Source organism: Cheilinus undulatus, linkage group 3, assembly GCF_018320785.1.
Source record: "Cheilinus undulatus linkage group 3, ASM1832078v1, whole genome shotgun sequence".
Classification (NCBI taxonomy): Eukaryota; Metazoa; Chordata; class Actinopteri; order Labriformes; family Labridae; genus Cheilinus; species Cheilinus undulatus.
In genome coordinates this window covers 24,050,126-24,070,632 of record NC_054867.1, presented here as the reverse complement: position 1 = coordinate 24,070,632, position 20,507 = coordinate 24,050,126, and the positions used below count along the sequence as shown (strand labels likewise).

Here is a 20,507-nt window from a genome sequence, read left to right as displayed (position 1 = left end):
TCATTATTTTCTAAACAGTTCAGTTAGAGTCCTTTAAGTTGGCTGATACACACCTGTACGCAGGATCACCACTTCTTAATTTTGACAGGACTTTCAGCTTTTATGGATGACTAATATTGGCATCTAAAAAACTTCTCACTGTGTGCCATGGCATTCATCTCTGTGTACAGATTCCTTTGAACTTGCCAGTCAATGTGCTGGAGGCACAAGTGAAAAATGTTCCCCTCTCCTAGCAGTCCAGTACTAACATGACAAAGCATGCAAGCAGCAGCGCTTCTGTCAAGGAGCCGGATGCTCTCCTAACACCTGTTCCTGCAAACACTGCCGCTGAATGAGAGGTCAACAATAACAATATTCAGTAACAATAACTTTATTAAAAAATGAAGCTGGACTGTTGGTCAAAGGATCAAGGGCAGTATTTTTGCTGGGCTTTCACCTATGCCTGCACTTTTTAGGAGGATTGGGATTTACAAAGAGAACAATGCGTGAAGATGTGCGTCAGTAGAGTTTCATAAATCTGATTTACTTTTTGGGTTGGGTAGAAGTACGCTTTTAGTCAAGATTCTATGCACTGTTTTACTAATGAGACCCCTGGTCTGTTGTATACACTCTTTGCTTATGTAGGCTCACAATGGTTTCATACTCACTCTTCCATTCCTCAATTTCCAGCTCACGGCTTTCAAAGCTCTGGTCGTATGGCTCTGCTTCAGGCTCATCGTCTGGATCATGGTACTGAGCAAAGTACGGGTGAGCCAAGGCCTCAGACGCTGTGATCCGCTTATCTGTGTCCAGCACGAGCATTTTTTCCAGCAGGTCCACAGCTTGAACAAGACAGCACGGATTTATATGTGGAAGGGGAAGAAAGGAAGAAGGAAAAAAAATAAAAAATTCATTTAAATCATTATCAGTGAGAGACTTCGAGGCATGATCCCTGCAAGTGTCAGTCAAACAACTGTCAAACATGAGGGCTCTGATTGGACTTCTCAACAGCAAATTACACATTTTCTGTGAGTGCACATTTAAATGGACCAGTGAGATTTATGCAAAGTCCATTGCTAAATTAGTTAAGTAAATGGTAAATAGACAAGAGCTTTTACAGTGCTACTGATGTACTCCACATTCACACACTGGTGGTGAAGGCTGCTATGTAAAGTGGCCAACAGTATTAACTCATCCTCTTCATACAGAGCTACACACATTGACATGCTAACACAGCAGTGGGAGCTATATAAGGTCTTGCCCAAGGACACGCTGACATAAGACTGCAGGAGCTGGGGATCAAACCCCAAACCTTCAAGTTAAGAGACAAGTAAGTAGACCTACTGAGGCATAGTCGCCCTAAGAGAAGGGTGTGATCAGTCTGCCATCACATGTCAACAAATGTTTGTATGTTGAAGAAGTAATCAGTAAAGTTTGAAATAGAATACCTTAAATACAATAAAGAGAGCACCGATGTGACAGATAACCTGAACGTATGTAATAATGTACCATTTAAAGCCCTCAGACACTCACACATAGCAAACTTAACGCCCTCGAGTGATCAGCTCTGGCATCTGAGTCATATTTGGCTGAGAATAATCGTTAACTCTGAAGTCACACTGGGCAATTCGGTTTCAACTTCAATCACAATTTTTCCTTCCCATGATCACAGAAACAAGATAAAAATGATTGAGCAATTACTGCACCACATGTCATGTGATACTAATGTTGTTATACTAAAGTATCCTGGTTTCTGTTTGTGCATGTAGACCTTATCAGAAACCAATATATGCCAGTATCCCGGTTTTGAGAACCCTGGTTTTGGTACCTGGAGAACTCCAAAAGGAAACAGGATACTGTGCCATGTATATGCTGCCATTTTTATCAGCTACCTGTGCAACATGACTTTGGTTTAACTGTTCATTATACTTCTGATACTTTGAAATATTGACAGCTGGTCAGTTTCTGCCCAGATAGAGTGAGTGACAACCTGACTGCGGTGTTGTATTAAGACGCTCATATGTAGATGAACGATGAACTGAACAGTTTGATTTTTCAGCCGCTAATGAAACGTGACCATAGTTTAAGCACGAGACAGAGAGTGATGGCTCATGCTACGAGTTACTGAACATTCAGAGTAAACCGAAGTTTGATAGAGGGCACTTGGGAAGCATCCAAATAAGTCTGTCAAGATTCCCGGGCCTAAAATGCAGATGTGATAGCTTTCCAGTGTTGTTTTCAAAATAAAAGCTTAAGCTGCCCACGTTTTAACATAATATTATTATTCTGAGTCTGTTTCTGGGTCTGTTATTTGGTGAAAACATTTAATTACAACATTGTTTAAGTCTGTCTTGGAGTCTCGACTAAATTTTCTTAGTGATTAAAAATATTTATGATCACCTCATATTCATAAAAGCTGGAACATTTTTAAAAGAGGTAAATATATAATATCTTTAACCTGATGTTGACTTCTGATCGGGTTATTATAATTCTATAATATAATATAATTATATACTAATTAAAAGTTGTCTTTTTTTCTCAGATTTAAAAAAATGCCATGGTTTGTGTTGTAAAAATAACATCACAGACACCTGTGCAAATATGATTCAGGGATCAGAAACCTGGATAATAGTATTTCCCATGTATACAGGTATATGAATAACAAGGTTTCTCTGTGCGCATGTACATGCAGTATCCCAAATATGATCGAAACTGGAATATGACTCATTACCAGGATACTAAAGTCCATGCAAACACAGTCATTGACTTGATGAAACCACTAGAGGGAATATGTGAGTCAGGATTAGTGCCAGTTATTTTGTGACGCTGAAACAGGAACTTACCTTGAGGGTTGGCACCAATAAACACATCAGCAAAGTTCCTCTTGGGCGTCTGGGGAAGTGAGTTAATGTAGTTCCTTGCCTGTGAAAAACATTACAAAAAGCAAAACTATGATTATCTTCCTGTTATATGGAAGGGAAAGGGTCAGTTGATATTGAACCACAAAACCTTACAAAACATGATTCACTAGATATGCCTGGTGCAGAAACTAATGCATTTTTTCCAGTAAAGCATGCTTCAAGCACTCAATTAGAGTGCAAATCTCCCACATTTCTCCCACATTTGCCAAGCTTAGTGCCCTATTTTTCAGAACCAATATGTCACCACAGACAGCTCATCAGAAAACACTTGCAAAGCACTCTGGGAAGCCTTGCTGAGACAAGCATGGTGAGTCAGAGAGGAAACTGGGAGTGAGTGGAGTGAGAGCAGAGAAAGCTGACTTAAACACAACAGATCAGGTCTGACTGTATCTGTTTAACCAGACTGGCGGTATGTCGGCTGGTGCCCTGACTCCTGCTGGGGGTGTGGTGTTTGAGCTGGGACACATGAGATGGCAGAAGGGGGCGTGTCTCACCTCATGGCTGGGCATCCTGCTTATGAGGGAGGCTGGGGGCGTCCCGGTCAGTCGCATTATCTGCTGCAGCTGGTTTATATCTACAGCGCCTGAGTCAAGGGGCATCGTAACATGGTGGTCAAAGAGTAGGGGGGTGTGGGTGAAGTTTGTGGTTGGAGGGATGGGATGAGGGGGGCTGATGGAGGATGAAGAGGATGCGACAGAAGAAGATTAAGCTACAGTTACAATTGTCAGAGATTTCAGAGTGACTGACAAATCAGAAGATTTGCTTTACATGCAAGACTCAACGCCTTGTACTGTACAGCAAATGAAGCCTCAAGAAAACACACGTTCAGGAGAAAACAGGTGCAGCTTTGGAAAAAGTAGAGCAAATACAGAGAAGTAGACCATCCAACTCTTGCAGCACAAACAACAGGCATGAGGGTCAGTGCAGAGAGCTTGGCAGGATGGTGTTTGACACTCACAGACTCTGAAGAGACTTTCATCGAGAGCTCGGGCCCTGGGGTTCCAACGATTTTCATTATAAGCTTCAACTGATCAATGTCTACCACACTCACATGAAGGAAAACAGGAAGGGATGGAGGGTGATGGAGAGGGAGTAGAGGAGTTCAGAGGTACAACAGTCAAAGCTGTCATCTGTGCCTGGAAATGTAAGACCAGCCAAGGTATTTACAGCTACTAAAATGTACCCATGATAACAATGGTATAACAAAGTGATACATTCTGAATGTCCATATTCCTCTATTTAGAGGTAGATTGTGCTTGTGACAATAGCTGCTGTGCCATGCCACAATGGGTTACTTTTATTATGTTTTTAAAAATTATAATTTAGTGGGCTGTCAAAATACATGGAAGCCCAAAGTGAACATATACCCGAACAGTTATTCTCCATTTTCCTATTCTAGAAATTTCCTGATGTTTCCCCCTGATCTTGATTTGCTCACCCCATTATCTCAAGACAATACTGTTATATTTGCTATCGAGAAAAGATAATAAATAACATGTATGGATGCATGTCAGCTTGGGGCTTCTAAACTCACATGAGAAAAAGCTCATCTGCACTTTAAAAACACAACGAATTCACAACTTTCATGAAAAACAGAAACGCAAATCACTACATTGAAGAAGCCAAAAGCTGAGTATGTATCTAATGAGTGAATCTCATTTTTTAAATGGCTATCAAAATGATTTGAATCAGATTCTTTTTTTCCCCATGAAATCATCAGTTAATCACTGCCTCTAGCCAGAATTATAAGCTTAAAAGGAACCTTGCGTGATCAGACAAATTCACCAAATTGGATAGATATCTGTATCTCTCATATGTACACAGAACAAAAAAAAATCACTAGATATCTGCATTTTGAGTAAATTTTGGGCTTATAACCTCACCAGGAGACCGCCACGTTTTGGTCTGCACTGGTAGTGTCACGTCATTTGGACAGACCGCTCTGAATTTGTCTGATCACGCAAGGTTCCTTTCAAAGCAAGCTGAACTGCTATGAGTTCCCAGTGATTTAGACAAAGCAGTGATCTATTATACCAAACAACAACAGGTTAGGTACATGGTGCATATCTTTTATTTCATCTGGCACAAATGTGCAGGGGCTGGGGGCTTTTGTTCTTTACTTTTATCCACTTGATCTAAATAGCTCCCACCTGTAGTCTCTATAGATGTGTTCAAAGACCACATTACATTAAGAGAGGTAGAATAGGACTGACTAACAAAGATTTGGCTGCTGAGGACAGCTCCACCAGGAGATGACTTACAAATTGCTTGGTTGGAGGCAAAAATTCAAACAAACACAAAACAGGAGCGTGATTTCTACCTGTTTCAGGACCTTAGTGTGTCGCCTTCAGGTGCGTCAGTGTGTGGTGGGGTCTGTGTGTTTCAGATAAACTGTTTAGTTTTGCCACTGTGCATGCGAAGCTTTGTGGGAGGAAACAGGAAGATGTGTGCATTGTATCTGAAGAAACATGGAGACAACAGTGGGCAGAACTGAGTCATAGACCCCAGAGGACTCACTCTGATCACATGCACACACACACACTTAAGTATTCTGGCACACTGCTTACAAAAGTCAATACTTTGCTCAGCTCACAAGTGTGGCATTGAATATAGGGATTTCTAAATCTAATGCAAGAAATATGAAGTTCTGATCACACATATGTACACAAAGAGAGCATCCAACAACACAGCTCAGTCACATATACACAACACCTGCAGGACAGGTACACTTGTTTCATCTTTGCATGTGGAAGGATACGGTCTGTGCCAGGGAAGAGCGTCCGTCCTGTAAGTAGTTCAGCCATGATGCAGCCCACTGACCAAATGTCCACTATTGCAAAAAAAAAAAAAAAAAGAAAAAGAAAAAGAAAAACATCTTAAGAACATGATACTTTATGTTCAGTATCAAATATATCACAAACACTCATTTTAACTGTTTTTCACATAATGTTCAGTGGGAGGATCATTAATAGTTATGTCAAGTTATTAATTTGATAGGTTTTATCAGTATCTCTTCTGAAAGCTAATGTTTAGCTTTAAATGTCTGGCATTATATCATTGTGTTGTTGATTTGTGCTTTGTATTTGCTGCAATTCCACCCCAAAACTCAAGTGTACAACCTCTGTTTTTAACCTACACATTCAATTAAAAAAAAAAAGTTAAAAGTTCTCAAAACTATGAGGTTAAGAAAACAGGAACCCTGTCAATGATGACAAAGTAACTGACAGTGCCACTACATCTTAGACCAGGTCCTTAAAGCCCTGTTACACAACTGATCTGGGTGCTTTGGCCACTACTGAACATTGTTGTCATGTTGTATCCACCAGAAAATTGAAAGCTGGCCTAGATTCTCTATAATACCCTCATCATTTCTTATGTCATAAATTCATAACAGGTTTCTCTCAGAACAAAGACCAACATATATCAGGTGAAATTACTGATTTTTATCAACATTTTATGAATCATAGCAACCCTTGACACAATGACGACAGAAAGCTATTTTAGTGTAGTTTCAAAGAGTGAAATTCAAACATGTGATGATGCATTTAGTTACACTTATAATCACTTTGACATAATCTGTGTGCGTGTGTGCACCTGTCATGTTGTAGTGCATCCAGTTGAGCATGATCTCTGGGGCTCTGTACCACCGTGTTGCCACGTAGCCCGTCATTTCATCATCCGTGTGCCGTGCCAAGCCAAAATCCAAGATCTGAGGAATGAAGGGGGTTTTATTTTGAAGGAGGTCGGAGGAGAGAAAAAACATCTTACTTTCTAAATCATATATGGTAACACTTTGTTCAATTGAACTTTCTCTCACCTTGAGTTCACAGTCTTCATTCACAGCCAGATTACTGGGCTTCAGGTCCTGAAGAGTAAAGAGGAAGAAAGGGAAATCAAGACAGAAAACGGAGAGCTATTGTGTCAAACAAATGATCTATAGGATGATGTGAAGTATTAATTATAATTCTGGACATCATAAAAAGAGCAATAAGGGAGTTTTAACAGGTTTTTAGAGACATTTCCTCTTAACAAAGGACTATACTAGACTAAAGAATATGAGTGTAAATATAAAAGAGTCTGAACTTACTCTGTGGATAATGTCTGCAGAATGGATGTACTGAGGGCAGAAAAGAACAAAATAATGTTTATTAAACTGAAATCACACTTAATTCAAGCACAGCACAGCTGATTGTCAATTTATTAGCATCATTTTTAAAGATCCAGTGAGAAACTTTAAATCAGTTTGTGGGCTAGGAGGTACCGATCTCATTTCATCTTTTTGCATCTGCAAAAAGTTTAGCAGGCTTTATTTTAGCCTTCTACAAACTTTGGTTGAGCCACGTCAGCATCCCCTGCAATCACAGTGATATAAAATAAGCCCACCACTGCTCCTTAATGTCTCATTTAGTTTAAAAATACTCACAGACAGAAGTCAGAAGTCACCTGAACCTTGTGTTATCAAACATGAACTTTTTTACTGTTTAGATTGTTCCTTCGCAACGTAGCAAGTTCCTTTTCTCTGTGGTTAAGTTCATGTTTAAATCTTCAATCTAACTATAAATGCAGGCTTGTTTTGAAACTAGAAGTCAGCTACCCTTAGTCCAGGACAGTAGAAAAACCCAAAATGGCACAAAAACAGATTTGAATACAAAATAGAAATACATTTTAGGACGTCATAAATCATAAAAGGGGGTGATTTCCTAAGATTAATCTAAATTAAAAATGTTAATCTTTTTGACAGCCTTTGTTTTTTTATAAACAAAAACAAATCCTGCTTTTTTTTTCAATAGTCAGTTGTTGTATCACTTTTTGAGGAATCACCTGTGAAGATTGTGAAAATAAAAGGTTGCTTAGGCAGGAGTCAGTTTGTATCCTTGTTTTACAACCAGGCATCAAAGATTACAAAAAGAAGTAGTCAGCCTTGAGGCTGATAAATGAATTATGATTGTGTTAATTTTAGCCATAAGCCATGGGTAAAACTAATCCAAGTTTTACCAATCATTTTATTGCTACACTGGGGGAACTTGTTGTAAAATATAAGGATATTTCAAACTGTATTTTTATTTCAATGAAATAATAGAACAGCTGAATTTAAAGCCCATTTTACAGTACATTTTGTGCACCATAGACTGCACAGTAAGCAACCTTTTCTCAAAAAATCTCTCACTTGGTTCTATTGATATAGAAAATTCTGATAAAAATGAGGTCTATTTCTAAACTGTGACAAAGAAGAGTTTAGGAGCCTAGTGTAAGTCCAGTCAATAAGTCTACAATAACAGGGAATAAGACAGAATGTCTAAAGTGAGCTCTTGTGTCACTAACCTTTAAGCCCCGTAGGATCTGGTAGATGAGGAACTGGACGTGGTCATCGGTCAACTTTTGACACTTGACTATGTTGTTGAGGTCTGCACCCATTAGGTGTGTCACCAGATAGCTGTGAATCATAGGGTACAAAATAAGACGAGAGGGATCACTTTTTCCTCTTGGGTTTGTCTTCTTTGGATATCTGTTTATTATTTTCATGATTTTAGTTTTACTTAGTGTGTTGTTTTTGTTTATGAAAGGCTTTGTTCCTTTCTAGGAGACAAATCTGCAGTATGACTACATAAAACTACAAGCATTGAGACTTCTTTACAAGTATTTAATGCATCTTTTGCTTGAATCAAAGAATATACAGTTGTTCATGCATAATTATAAGTGAGGGAGTGTAGAAAGTAAACTAATAAAAAGTAAATTAAGGATTTTCCCAACCTTATCTTATTCTTGATAGTGGATAGTTTTAAAAGTGCACAGAACAACTTAGTTTAAATAAAGTTAGTTGTTTATTATATAAATGCTTAATCTAACCTCATGCCCTAGTAAACCAGTCACTGTCATCTTTGAACACATGTGCATGTCTGCTGCTCTTGACTGATTTGATTTTGTTTTACATTTTATTAACAGAGGTGTGATGAGATCTCATGAGTCTAAAACGTTGTGAGATTCCTTGTCAAGTTGAAAAATGTGTTACAAGATTAACAGGAAGACAAGAAGTGGTTCAATATAAGCACTCTTCTATAGCTCCTGACACTTTAAAATCATTTGTGTGGAGCTAGTAAAGAAATAGAGCACAGCTGATTCTCTGTGATCCATTTGAGACACCGCTGACACCCTCCTTAACACGTGCACTCACTGGAGCTACACACTACCTGCGGACTAAGAAAAATAAGTCATCTGTGAAATAAATCTGTTGCTGCTGAAGACCTGTGTGTAGTCACAGTGAGAGGAATAGTGTTCAATCAGTGCATATATGCATGCAGATTCTCCCTCAGAGTGGCTTGTTAAGTGATAATGAGCCTTACTTCCTCATCTCTTGCTCTTCTCCTCTCCTGGTGCCTCAACTTTCCTCTGTTTATCTCACCACATCTGTGTCACTCATCTATCTCTGCTGCAAGCCATATCAATCAGAAACTTAACATAAGTAACAGCCCCCAGCTCTGCTGGATTGAAATCTGGTGACTGTGGAGGCCACTGGAGTACAGCCGTGTTCAATCAGCTATTTTCATGTTCAAGAAACCATTTTGACAAGATCTGAGCTTCGTGACATGGTGCATTATCATGCTGGAAGTAGCCGTCAGATGATGGGTACACTGTGGTCATAAAGGATAGACATGGTCAGTAACAACTCAGGTAGGTTTAAATGATGCTTAATTGGTACTAAGGGGCTCAGACTATGCCAAAAAAATTATCCCTTACACCATAACACTACCAGCAGCAGCCTGAACTGTTGATACAAAGCAGGGTGGATCCATGCTTTCATGTTGTTTATGCCAAATTCTGATCCTACCATCTGAATCTTGCAGCTGAAATTGAAACTCATCAGACCAGCCTGTCTGACACCAACAATCATGCCATGTTCAAAGTCACTAAAACCCCCTCTCTTCCTCATTCTGATGCTCAGTTTGAACTTCAGCAGCTTAGTCTTGACCATATCTACATGCCTAAATGCACTGAGTTGCTGCCATGATTGGCTGATTAGCTATTTGTGTTAACACGCAATTGAACAGGTGTACCTAATAAAGTGGCCAGTGAGTGTATATTCACTGTGATGATGAGTACAAGAGGGTTAAAAGTTGAAGCTTTTTAAAATGGACTTGCAAACTTTGAATTTTATGTGTTTTACTTGATTTAAAGAAACATTTTCTCGTCATATATTCTGCTATCAAAGTTCAAAAACAGTGTAAAATCATCTCATGATTTAAGTGTCTCGTCACACCCCCATTTACTAACGAGCACAAGAAAAATGCCAGAAATATTTGATGTATAACTTCAATGATGTGTAAGCCTGCTAACATGTTTGTGTAGCTCAATCTCACATTTCCACAAATGTGCAACATGCTGATGACGCCACAGCGTGTGGAGAATTCAAGGACGCTGATTGAGTATTCTGTACACACATAGACACTGTAGCCCCAGAGACTGCCAGATGGCTGTTACCATGGAGACTACCAGTGATGTGTGTGGTGCACATGTCCACCCTACATTCACCTTGGTGAAACCTGCTACATGGATGACTTCATTCAAGTCATGAGGAGAATAACTACGACTAGTTTGTAAACCCAGTTTCATTATGATGTTAATGCTGCAGTCATCTGCTGTCTTAAAGCTTTTCTTTTGAACAGAGGGAGACTGAGAAACAAACTGAGTAGTAGAGATGGAGGAAAATCTTAAAGACAAGGGGTCAAGGGTGAGAAAAATTTTACTTACACATCGTTGAACTCCTCTAAGGTCATCGCTGGCGTAAAGACATCTAAAAGACCAATGACCTGGAGGCAAAAAGGCACAAACCACATTTATTCTTGTGAAGAAGATTCAGACAATCCATCAACATCTATGTGACATTTCTTCATTTTAATTATCCCTCTTAAATGGACCTTAAGTTTAAGTTTTATCTTAAGTTCTTTACTGTAATATTATTACCGTCATTCAAACAGGTACTTTTTATTCTATATTTACAATGTACTTACTGCTTATACTCATTATGCTGTAAATGCTGCATATATTGTATATTATATTTTGCACCTTAACTTTTCACTCACACATGCTTTTTCTATTATTCCATACATACTTATTAGTGATTAAACATCCATACTAAAATACCAAACTGCCCTGTTTATCTGTATATGTTTGTGTTATCTATACATCTTACTCCTCCATGCTGTACATATAACTACTAGGGATGCACAATATCATCAGCCAGATATCGGTATCTGCAGATATCAAAATTTCTGCCAATATCAAAATATGATATTTTGTCTGTGCATATCAGCATATATTGACTCTAATTCTTGCTATTTGTACTAAAAAGTTTGTAAAGTTTGAAGCTAGAGCAACAGGCTTATGCAGGCTGAGGCCTTTTTCTTTGTTCATTCTCAATCTTTAAAGTTCAAAGTGTGTTTTAAGTACTCAAGTTTGTTTCTATGTTCATCCTTATGTATGGAAATGTCTTCTGAAGACTGAAATCTTAGGTCTGAAATACATATTTCAATATCAGTATCGATATTGGCTAATTTAATCTGTAAATATCAGCATATTGGATATCGGCAAAAATTCCAATATAGTGCATCCCTAATAACTTCCCATGTTTATTGGACCATTTCTGCATTACCATGTTCATGTCATACCACTGCTCTGTATAGACCTTTTGCTTTTGACGTTATACAGTTTGTTCCGTCCAGCCCCGCCCCCACCTGAACACCAAAAAAGATGTTCTATGTATTGGAAGCAGTGCAACAGAAATGCATCAGTCCACAAACGTGTTGGTGCAATGCCAGAATTTCCCCTCTGGGGAAACTCCTTTGAGAAACTTTAGGTCTGTGTCAACTTTGGTGCCCCCTGTGGACAAAGTGGTTCCCCCTAACTCTGATTACTTTGTCCTGTTGATGTGCAATTAACATTGTAGAGTTCTGCTGTGTTATCCTGCTTCAGCTTCAATGCCCAGTGAAAGCTAATACAGTATGTGTAATGACGTATATGAAGTTGGCCTTGTGCTCTGCTCTGATTATGAAGTAGTTAAATCAAATATAAAGGAGCTGGTAACATTCTGGGGTAAAACAGCAGAATTATCTATAACAGATTGTGTATCAGGCTTACAGGACAGGCACCAGCAGCATGTCAAAACTGTGACTGAGTGTGAAGAAAAGCTCCAGAAGCAATGTGTTGCATTTGTTTTATTCAGTATAACAGGCCTTAAATGCTTTTCACAACTAAAACAATCACTTGACATTTTGAGCATGTTGTCTTTCTTTTCAATCATTAATATTACAGCAGCTATGAATAAAGTGTAAAAGTGAAAAAGTATGACAGGTTGCATAGGTTAGGTTAGGGTTTGAGCTTAGCAAGATGGAGGAGAAAAGAATGTAAATGGAAACATATAAGGGGATAATCATGTGTGTTTGTGTGTCTCTTCTGTTCATGTATGAGCACAAATTCCTACGCTGCACACAGGCAGACAGTTGCCCTGAGTGCCCTCCCTGCCCCCCGCCCCCTGGAGAGAAGAGACTGAGGTTTGCTAGGTATTGTAAAAAAAAATAGTGGAGCACCCCGCCCACACAGGGCGCAAACCCACAGCTGATTGGTGGGCTGCTGCCACAACAAACAGCTGATTGGTCCACACAGGCTCTCGAAAATCAAAACCCAGGGAGTCTCCTGGCAACAGCATGAGCAATACACAGAATCCCTCTCTGAGTGAGGATGAGGTAGGTATTAAAACACAGGGATGATTAAAAAACAAAATGCATGGCTTGGGCATCTTTGTCTGTTCTGACTAAACTGAGTGTTGCAACAACATCACCGTTAATAATCACAACCCTTCATAGGGAGACTTCTTTTGGACGCTGACACCTTGCATAATCTGGAATTAAACCTGTAAAATATCATTTTCCAAATAAATATACAGTGCATGTTATCTGTTGCACTAGTGCACCATGCAATACAAAGCTGCACTGCAGATATTTAAGCTGTTCATGTAGTGAACTAGAAAAGAGGATCTAGGAAATATGATGTGTGAACTCTAAAACAACATTCACAGGAAATTAAATTAACAGGGCATTTTGCCATTGGTCTCTGCCCCTTTAAGACCTTCTGCAGTTGTTTTGTTCTTCTGAGGAAATATCATCTTAAACTGCATCTCTCTGCAGATGGCAGTGACGACACTCCTACCGTGACACTAATCAGAAAGCCATGATAACATGCTATTTCTCCCTATTATCATGTCTGACAGCAAACTACTGACTAAATCTTTACAATTCAAACATGAAGCATCAGCAGCCACATCACATCTTACTCACTGGCTCTTACACATCATTCAGCAGTGTAGTTGCTCCCACACAACACACTATCTCACATCAGCTGCTCTTCAGCTTGAGAAATCAGAACCACTAACATTATGTAACAAAGGAGGATCCAGAGCGTTTGGTTTGAGTGTTTACTGGATACTGCAACAGCACATAAGAGGAAGAAGTGGTTTTTGTGTATCATATGAGGAAGGACTGACATGATACCAGAATCTTAAACCCAGATAAGATACTGGCAAAAATTGAATTATTTGTATACTTGTTTCAATTCAACAGAAACAAAAATAGAAGGGCTGCAGCAATTATAGAAAATACAATTATCACAATTATTTGGGTTGATATTGAGATCATGATTATTGTACCTAATTACTCATAGATTTTGAGGCACCTGCATCTGTATGAGTTTCAAATGATGATATACATTTTTCATTTTGCATTCAGGGGGCAGTCACAAGCATATAACAAATTCTGCGTGTTATTTTGCATTGTTCCAGGGGTGACTCTCTAAGAGGACTTAGGCCATTGTGCCTTTTTTGTTGACTAACAGCTGTCTTGCTCTCATCTAGTTTAGCCCCCTCAGCAAATTGTACATTAAGTTGAAACTTCATTAACTGCCCAGCACTACTCAGTGTTGGGACATTCAAATTCCTAAAAACAGTGAGCAATATCCAGCACACTGTAAATTTGTTTTGCAATTTGGGCAGTGCTCTCTCTTTCATTCACATCAGCTTTTGGTTAAAAATGACTGAAGATCCTATGATCTTTCTACAGCTTTAACCCCTGTTTTTAAATTATTTTTAATGGGGCTTTTTGTCTTTTTTTGACAGGACAGTTGCAAAGAGACAGGAAATTAGGAGGGGGATAATGGGGGAAGACATGCACCAAACAGCAGCAGGATCGAGATTCAATTCTGCAACCACTTATTCAAAGACTGCAGCCATTTTATATGGCAACCTGCTCTAACAACTGAGCTAAACCATCGACCAAAGCTTTGGTACTTTTTTTATGATTTAAACATTTTTAGCAGTTGTCAAAAAACTTTTAAGTGTCAAAATGTTGACAACCTTAATACATGGGCAGTGTGTGCAACTACAGTGAAGGTTGAATGAATGAAAGTATTATGATTAAAAGCTGCTGCAGCAACAAAATGAAACCTATGAATAAAAGGTGTTCAAGCTGCAGTTGTAAACCTGTTTGGTGAGCCGCTTCACTAAACACAGTCAACAATGTGCTTCATTACTCACAAGGAAACCTTTTTAACTAAGTATCCCCACGCTGGAGGCCAGTGTAATTGTTTGTGTGTTTTTACAGGGTCAAACATAAAAGAACTTCCCTCTTTAAATGTACCTACACTGTTTGACTTCTTTTGTTACTGCATGCTCTATAGTTTTTGTCTTCTTACTGATGAATTCATGTACATTAGAGCACCAGAGTTAGGGCACTGCCTGCAGAATATTTTAACAACTCTCTCAAACATCTTGAACTCTGAGTGTCAGTTTCCTTTTTTTTAGTCCCTCATCATTCCCGAGTCTGCATGGCTGCCACACACACAGCTGCATTCCTAAAGGCGGACCTAAAGCATGGATCTGCACAGACTGAGTAGTTAGTACATACTGTGCAAATCTTGTGTGTAACTTCATGTGCATACATAGCAATCCTTTCTGAAGAGCTAAACTACAAAACAATGCGTATATTATTCACAGGAGGCCAGAGGGAGGAGAAGGAGGGGGGGTTGTTGTTTGCAGGTGACTTACATTCTCGTGCTTCATGTGTTTGAGCAGCCGCAGCTCTCTATAGGTCCTCTTTGCATGGATGATAGACTGGAAGGGTCGAGACAACTTCTTTACTGCTATCTTCAGGCCTGTTTTCACATCAAATGCCGAACTGAAAGACATACAAAGAAGGGGTGCAACTTGTTAGATTTGTATAAAGGAATAGCCCTATATCAGGCTAAAAAGCATGGCTGTATTCAAGTTCTGTGCCATTCTTTTTTTGATTAAGAATGAGATTTTTTCCCAGAATGTGTTGGTTGCTTTAACCCAGTAAACAGAGAAAATAATTGTGTAACAAGTAGCCTTAAATTTCACTTCTTATTTTACTCTGCAGCCTGAGGCTGTTTGGCTAACATGACTGAACCTGCTGCATTGTTAAAAACAGCACAAAGGTGAGAAAATACAACAAGAGTTGACTGATAGAAGAATAAATAGGACAACATGTCAGTCAGTGAGTATTTTCTTTCAAAAAGCAATGTTCAGACAGAGATGAGGACAATTATACTTCATATTTTCTAAGTTCTCCAGGAGATCTGCTCACTAGTGAAACCAATAATAAACGGTCTGATTTAGTCCATGCTGTCTGTGGATTCTTGATATCTGTTGTACCTTCAACAATGTTTTTCAGCCTCTTCTGGATGTGAACTGCTGGCCTGAACACATCAGACTTTAGATTAAATCAGTCATTTTGACAGCATTTCTGTAACAAGGATGTAACCACAGAAGCATTATGAAATATATCATAAAGGAAATCTGAAAGAGAGAAATGACAAGCAGAAAAACTGCTGATAAATGCTGATGTTACTTTGCGTCTAGAGCCTTAATGACAGCTTGTTACAGTTGAATTTAGCTCAAAGAATCAAAGTTAACTTTGAGTCAGCAACTCCCATGTAATTACGCCTAAGTTAAGTCATCATTCATCCCATCATTCATTATTTTTCTCTGTCATTGTAAGGGTGTAACAGAATACAATATTCATCACCAAAGAGCCAATGCAAAGGAAAAGAAAATAATACAGCTGGGTGTGGCTAAAAGGAATGTGACAATAAGACAAAAATGCAACACAACAGCAGAGAAAGATCTCACCTTCTGCCAGCTGATGTTAAATAATAAATGATCCCAACCCTGACAGAGAAATTGTGAGGGTGGTAGAAAGAGAGGCAGATGGTACTAGCCCCCCAAATAAGTGTGACATTGCTACATTTCCTGTATCTGTGAGGAAACACAACCCACTTACAATAAACCACTTTTTTCAGGTCAGTAGATTTAGTGCCATCATTAACAGCAGACTGCAAAATGAGATCAACAAAAAACATATTTTTTGTCATGAAAAGTGCTTCTTCCTCTTTTATAGGGGAGGACAGCCCAGGTCTGGGTCAGGCCTGTGACTTCTTCCCTTCATGTTATTCCCTATTATCTCTCTCTCCACAGTTTCCTCAGTAGGCAAATAACACTATCTAAATATTCTGGAATAGAGATTGTGCAATGTGGAATCTGACAATTGAAAACTTTTGCACTTTTAGATGGCACAAAAACTACCTCAAAATCTGGTTCTTCTTTATATCTAAGAAGTTGGCGGCACCCTTTGGTGAGACCAATATACAAATTTAACATGCTGGGACACTTGAGGTCATTACCACAGGTGCAGCTATCACCCACAGCACGTGACCTGACACAACTGGAAATTTGCACCCATTCATTGTGTATATTGTAAATGCAACTTCACTGCTCAAAATGTACTGGGATACAAAGCAGACAAGGCCGGAAGCACCACTTTTCAGCTTCTCTCCCTCATCAGGTCATAATTATGTGTGCAAAGAAAACTTCTTAAGTTAAAAAAAAAAAAAAACTCCATGAGCACTGATTTGATTTAAAGGACTCCTTGGGTAGAGACAAAATGTGGAGAGGAGGTGGGCGGTGTGGGTCAGTACTTCACAACTGTTGCTATCAAAGGCTGAAAGCTCAGCTACCATACCACTAGCTAGAAGGATTGTAAATTCAACATGAAAAAAGCAGATGTATGGCAAAAACTACGTTTAAGGGTATAAGTATGACATTTAGAAAAGTCCTCTTCCGTCCACACATACCGCATCATGTTGTCTTGGGGTGAGCTGGTCATGTGACACTGTACCTTACATCCTGTGACCTGCAAATGCAGAAAAAGTGTTTCCATTGCATTTTTGTGATGCATTTCTATATCTAAACATCTGAAAAACCTCCTCATGAAAGCATTATTTAAGAGGTTTTTTCGAAATTCAGGTGTTTTCATTGCCAGTCTTTTACCACGCGTGTTGGATTTTGTGCATTTCTAAGGGTAATGGAAACACAGCTAATGTCTCACAAGCTCCTGAAACTTATAATATGGGCTTTACTGTACAAGTTAGTGAAACCAATTAATAATAATAATAGATTTTTATTAAGGTGAGCCAACAATGTGGTTCAAATGTAGTTTCTAGGCTGTAATGCAGCCACCAGCCACTACAGAGGGCTGTAGCTCTGGTAAATGGACTACATTCGCCACTCTGCTGCCCATAAGTAGACCAGCACAATAGTCAGTGCTAAACTTGAGCATTGCACAAACAACATGGGCATGTGGACGTCAAGCTGCAAGCAGTGCTAGCACTGACAACAACAGTCACACTGAGGTAACAAATATGATGTAGATTACCCACAAATACCGCAAACCTGTCTTAAAGTTCTCAATTTTACTTTGACATGGTTTTTTCTTAATTCAATGAGAAGTCACGTGATCATCAAAAATAAATGCTCTAAAAATCTTTTTCAGACTACTGACCTAGTCTCATTCTGCACCGTGATCACTCAGCTTAGAGTTGAATTCAAGGACATGTCTAACACAACTAGAGACTGGAGAAGAGGGAGTCATTTTCTCTCACTAACTTACTGAGAGATTCAAACTTTTGACCCCTTCACCACAAGACTGAAAAATCTGTGTAACCGTGTATTCAGTACTCACACAGATTTACTGCTATTGCTACTATTGGTTGTGCTGTACAGTAAAAAACAAGGCCCTGAGTTCCAAGCATTCATTATGAAAACATTAAGATAAGCAGTTTATTTGTTCCAGTAAGTGAGAGATTATCTCCCTCACTCAATGAACCCCATGGTCCAGGCCTACAGAACAACATGCAAATGTCTCACTTCTGAGGGAAATCCCTTACACTGTCTGTAAGCGTAGTATACCGAAGCTAAAATCACATGCATACTGTCTTTTAAACTGCAGCTAATCCACAAGACAAACAAGATGGGTCTAAGCATACACCATCCAATTAGTGTGTAATAAATGGGAGTGCAATAAGAGGTGGTCATAAAAATGTGGGCTGTAAAATGGAGCATTATGAGATGTAGATCTTAGCAAAGGAGGGATCGTCAGCACAGCAGTGCATCAACTAGCAGATACATGGCTGAGCACACGGGCTAAAGGCATGTTCAGATGTTTTCTGTGATTCTCTTCATCACAACATGGTCACTACAAATACCTGTGATATTTGGAGAGACACTGTTTTAAAGGGCAGTAGTAACTCTGCAACATTTAAACAGAGGCCTGGAAAGATGACGCTTTCCTTATAAGCAAAAAATGCTTTCAAACAAGGTGTTCATTGAAGTTCCAGTGTGTATGGATTTTGGTGGCCCCAAAGCATTAAAACAATGCATCATGTTTTTCCTTTACACAAGTATGAAGTATTCTTGTTGCAAAATGTAATACTGTTTTGTCTGGTTTGTACCCCACAGCAGCAGTTTTAGCCATTAAAGATAGCTAAATAGAGAGTCCATCTTGTAGCTGGGTGTCTCAGTTGCATTTGTATGTCATAAAGTGGCATCTACAATAATTTTCATCGATTTAACAACTAGCTAACAGACTCCTCGTGGGAGCTTGAATAACTAATTCTCAGAGAAATAAACTTTAACACTAGAGTAGTGTTCTGCATTTTTTGTGCAGCTTTTAAAAGAATGAGGCAATGCATTGATGGTACTGTCACTGTATTTCTCTGTCATCCGATCTTATCACAGGTTTACACATGGGCACATTTATGCTGACAAACATAACAGGAAGTATGAGGTCATGCCACACACATAATAAGCCTCAGCTTCACTATCAGAGATCTGACTGAGTGCTCTAACAAGAAGTTAGAAATTTAACAATTATTAAGTTGCATTGTCATAATAATTAGCGGGCAGTGACGCAAACAAGTAACCATTGAAAGGGTCAGGGGGTTCTTCGAGTTCAATATTGGACCATGTCCTGGTAGCATAGTTTAGCTGCTGCTTTGTATCCGTGCAACTCATTGATGAGAAATCTTGTGATGTTTTCACTCTTGTCACACCCTTACTGAAGGGGCATTTATTCATTTATTCAGCACCTTTTTCAGGTTCACAACAGTATGGAACCAAACATTTTACATGCATGTATCCATGCACATTTCTGAGGCCAGCTTGATTATGAAATGTCCATATAACACACACTCTCTCTGTGTAAGATCGGAAATTGCACCAACCGTAATAAAGGCCTGTAGTTATTAAGTTTTTTAATGTCTTTATGGTTATGACAGGAACAAACAGCTGTGCGATGACAGTCAGAGAGAACATCGTGAGCTCAAATATAACAGGAGGGGAGAAGCAGATCTTTATGGTGAAAAAGTATTTTAAATGTTAAGCAGTGAGCCACTCCAAAGTCTATCTGCTACATCTTCCTCTTCTTATTCGTCTCTGCACACACATGATGAACATATGATTTTTTCAGCATGGCAGTGTTTCAAAACAACCACGCTCTCTGTGAGTAAAAAGAAGACAACCTAGTTACCTTGGTACGAGCAATAATCTCTTCATGTTTCTAACATCTAGTTATAATTATCTAGGGGCATACAAATGCAGTGATTTTCCCAAGAGCGGTGACAATGTAAGTGAACCACCCTCCTATATCTCCCAGATAAACTGGTTTTGTGCTGTTTGTGATCAAGTGATCATCCCAAGTCTGGCAATCAAGACTGGCAAGTTATAAGTGCCTTTTTTATCTTTAGTGCTTTTAAAATGCTAAGATTAGTTGATTTACAACTGCCATTTACAAACTGTCTGGTTTGTTTACTGAAGGGATTTCATGAAGAAATTACAAGGTGTTGAGCAGACTATGAACACATTTTGTTCCAGTATTACAACCTGAACAAGTAAAGAATAAAAATCTCTTTTATTAACTGAACTAAAAATTAAAATGAAGCTTTGCAAAAAATAAAACTAATTAAAACTGTGTTGTGTTTTTGGAAAACTATTTAAAATTGATGGGATGCACTGTTTTTTACGAGTGTCTCACTAGAAACTGTCTGCGCTTTTCCAAGCATTTAAGGACAAGGAGGCCAGGCAGAAAGATTCCACACTACCTCCTGTCTTTCCTACTTTGGTTTGAATTTCAGTCTAGCTCATAAACTAACTCGTGTTTTTACAGTTGTGAAATTAGATGTGACTATCAGCAGAGACAGTGTTGTAAGTTG

General features: G+C 38.9%; 1 protein-coding gene across 3 annotated transcripts in view; it reads right to left on the bottom strand.

Moving 5' to 3' along the window:
• Positions 1 to 20,507, bottom strand: part of mapk14b (mitogen-activated protein kinase 14b) — a 31,634-nt gene that overhangs the window by 2,180 nt on the left and 8,947 nt on the right. For 2 of the 3 annotated variants that reach the window (XR_005991469.1, XM_041779250.1), the window contains exons 2-11: positions 14,989 to 15,118; positions 10,647 to 10,705; positions 8,223 to 8,334; positions 6,988 to 7,017; positions 6,718 to 6,765; positions 6,495 to 6,609; positions 5,659 to 5,730; positions 3,395 to 3,474; positions 2,823 to 2,901; positions 648 to 821 (exon numbers count right to left, since the gene is read on the bottom strand). Coding sequence is in view for 2 of the 3 variants with exons in the window: in XM_041779250.1 (XP_041635184.1) it covers positions 648 to 821; positions 2,823 to 2,901; positions 3,395 to 3,474; positions 5,659 to 5,730; positions 6,495 to 6,609; positions 6,718 to 6,765; positions 6,988 to 7,017; positions 8,223 to 8,334; positions 10,647 to 10,705; positions 14,989 to 15,118 (899 nt within the window). In the remaining variant the exon portion in view is untranslated. Of the gene's footprint in view, positions 1 to 647; positions 822 to 2,822; positions 2,902 to 3,394; positions 3,475 to 3,858; positions 3,939 to 5,658; positions 5,731 to 6,494; positions 6,610 to 6,717; positions 6,766 to 6,987; positions 7,018 to 8,222; positions 8,335 to 10,646; positions 10,706 to 14,988; positions 15,119 to 20,507 lie in introns of all 3 variants that reach the window. The other variant, XM_041779257.1, reaches the window with a different exon arrangement.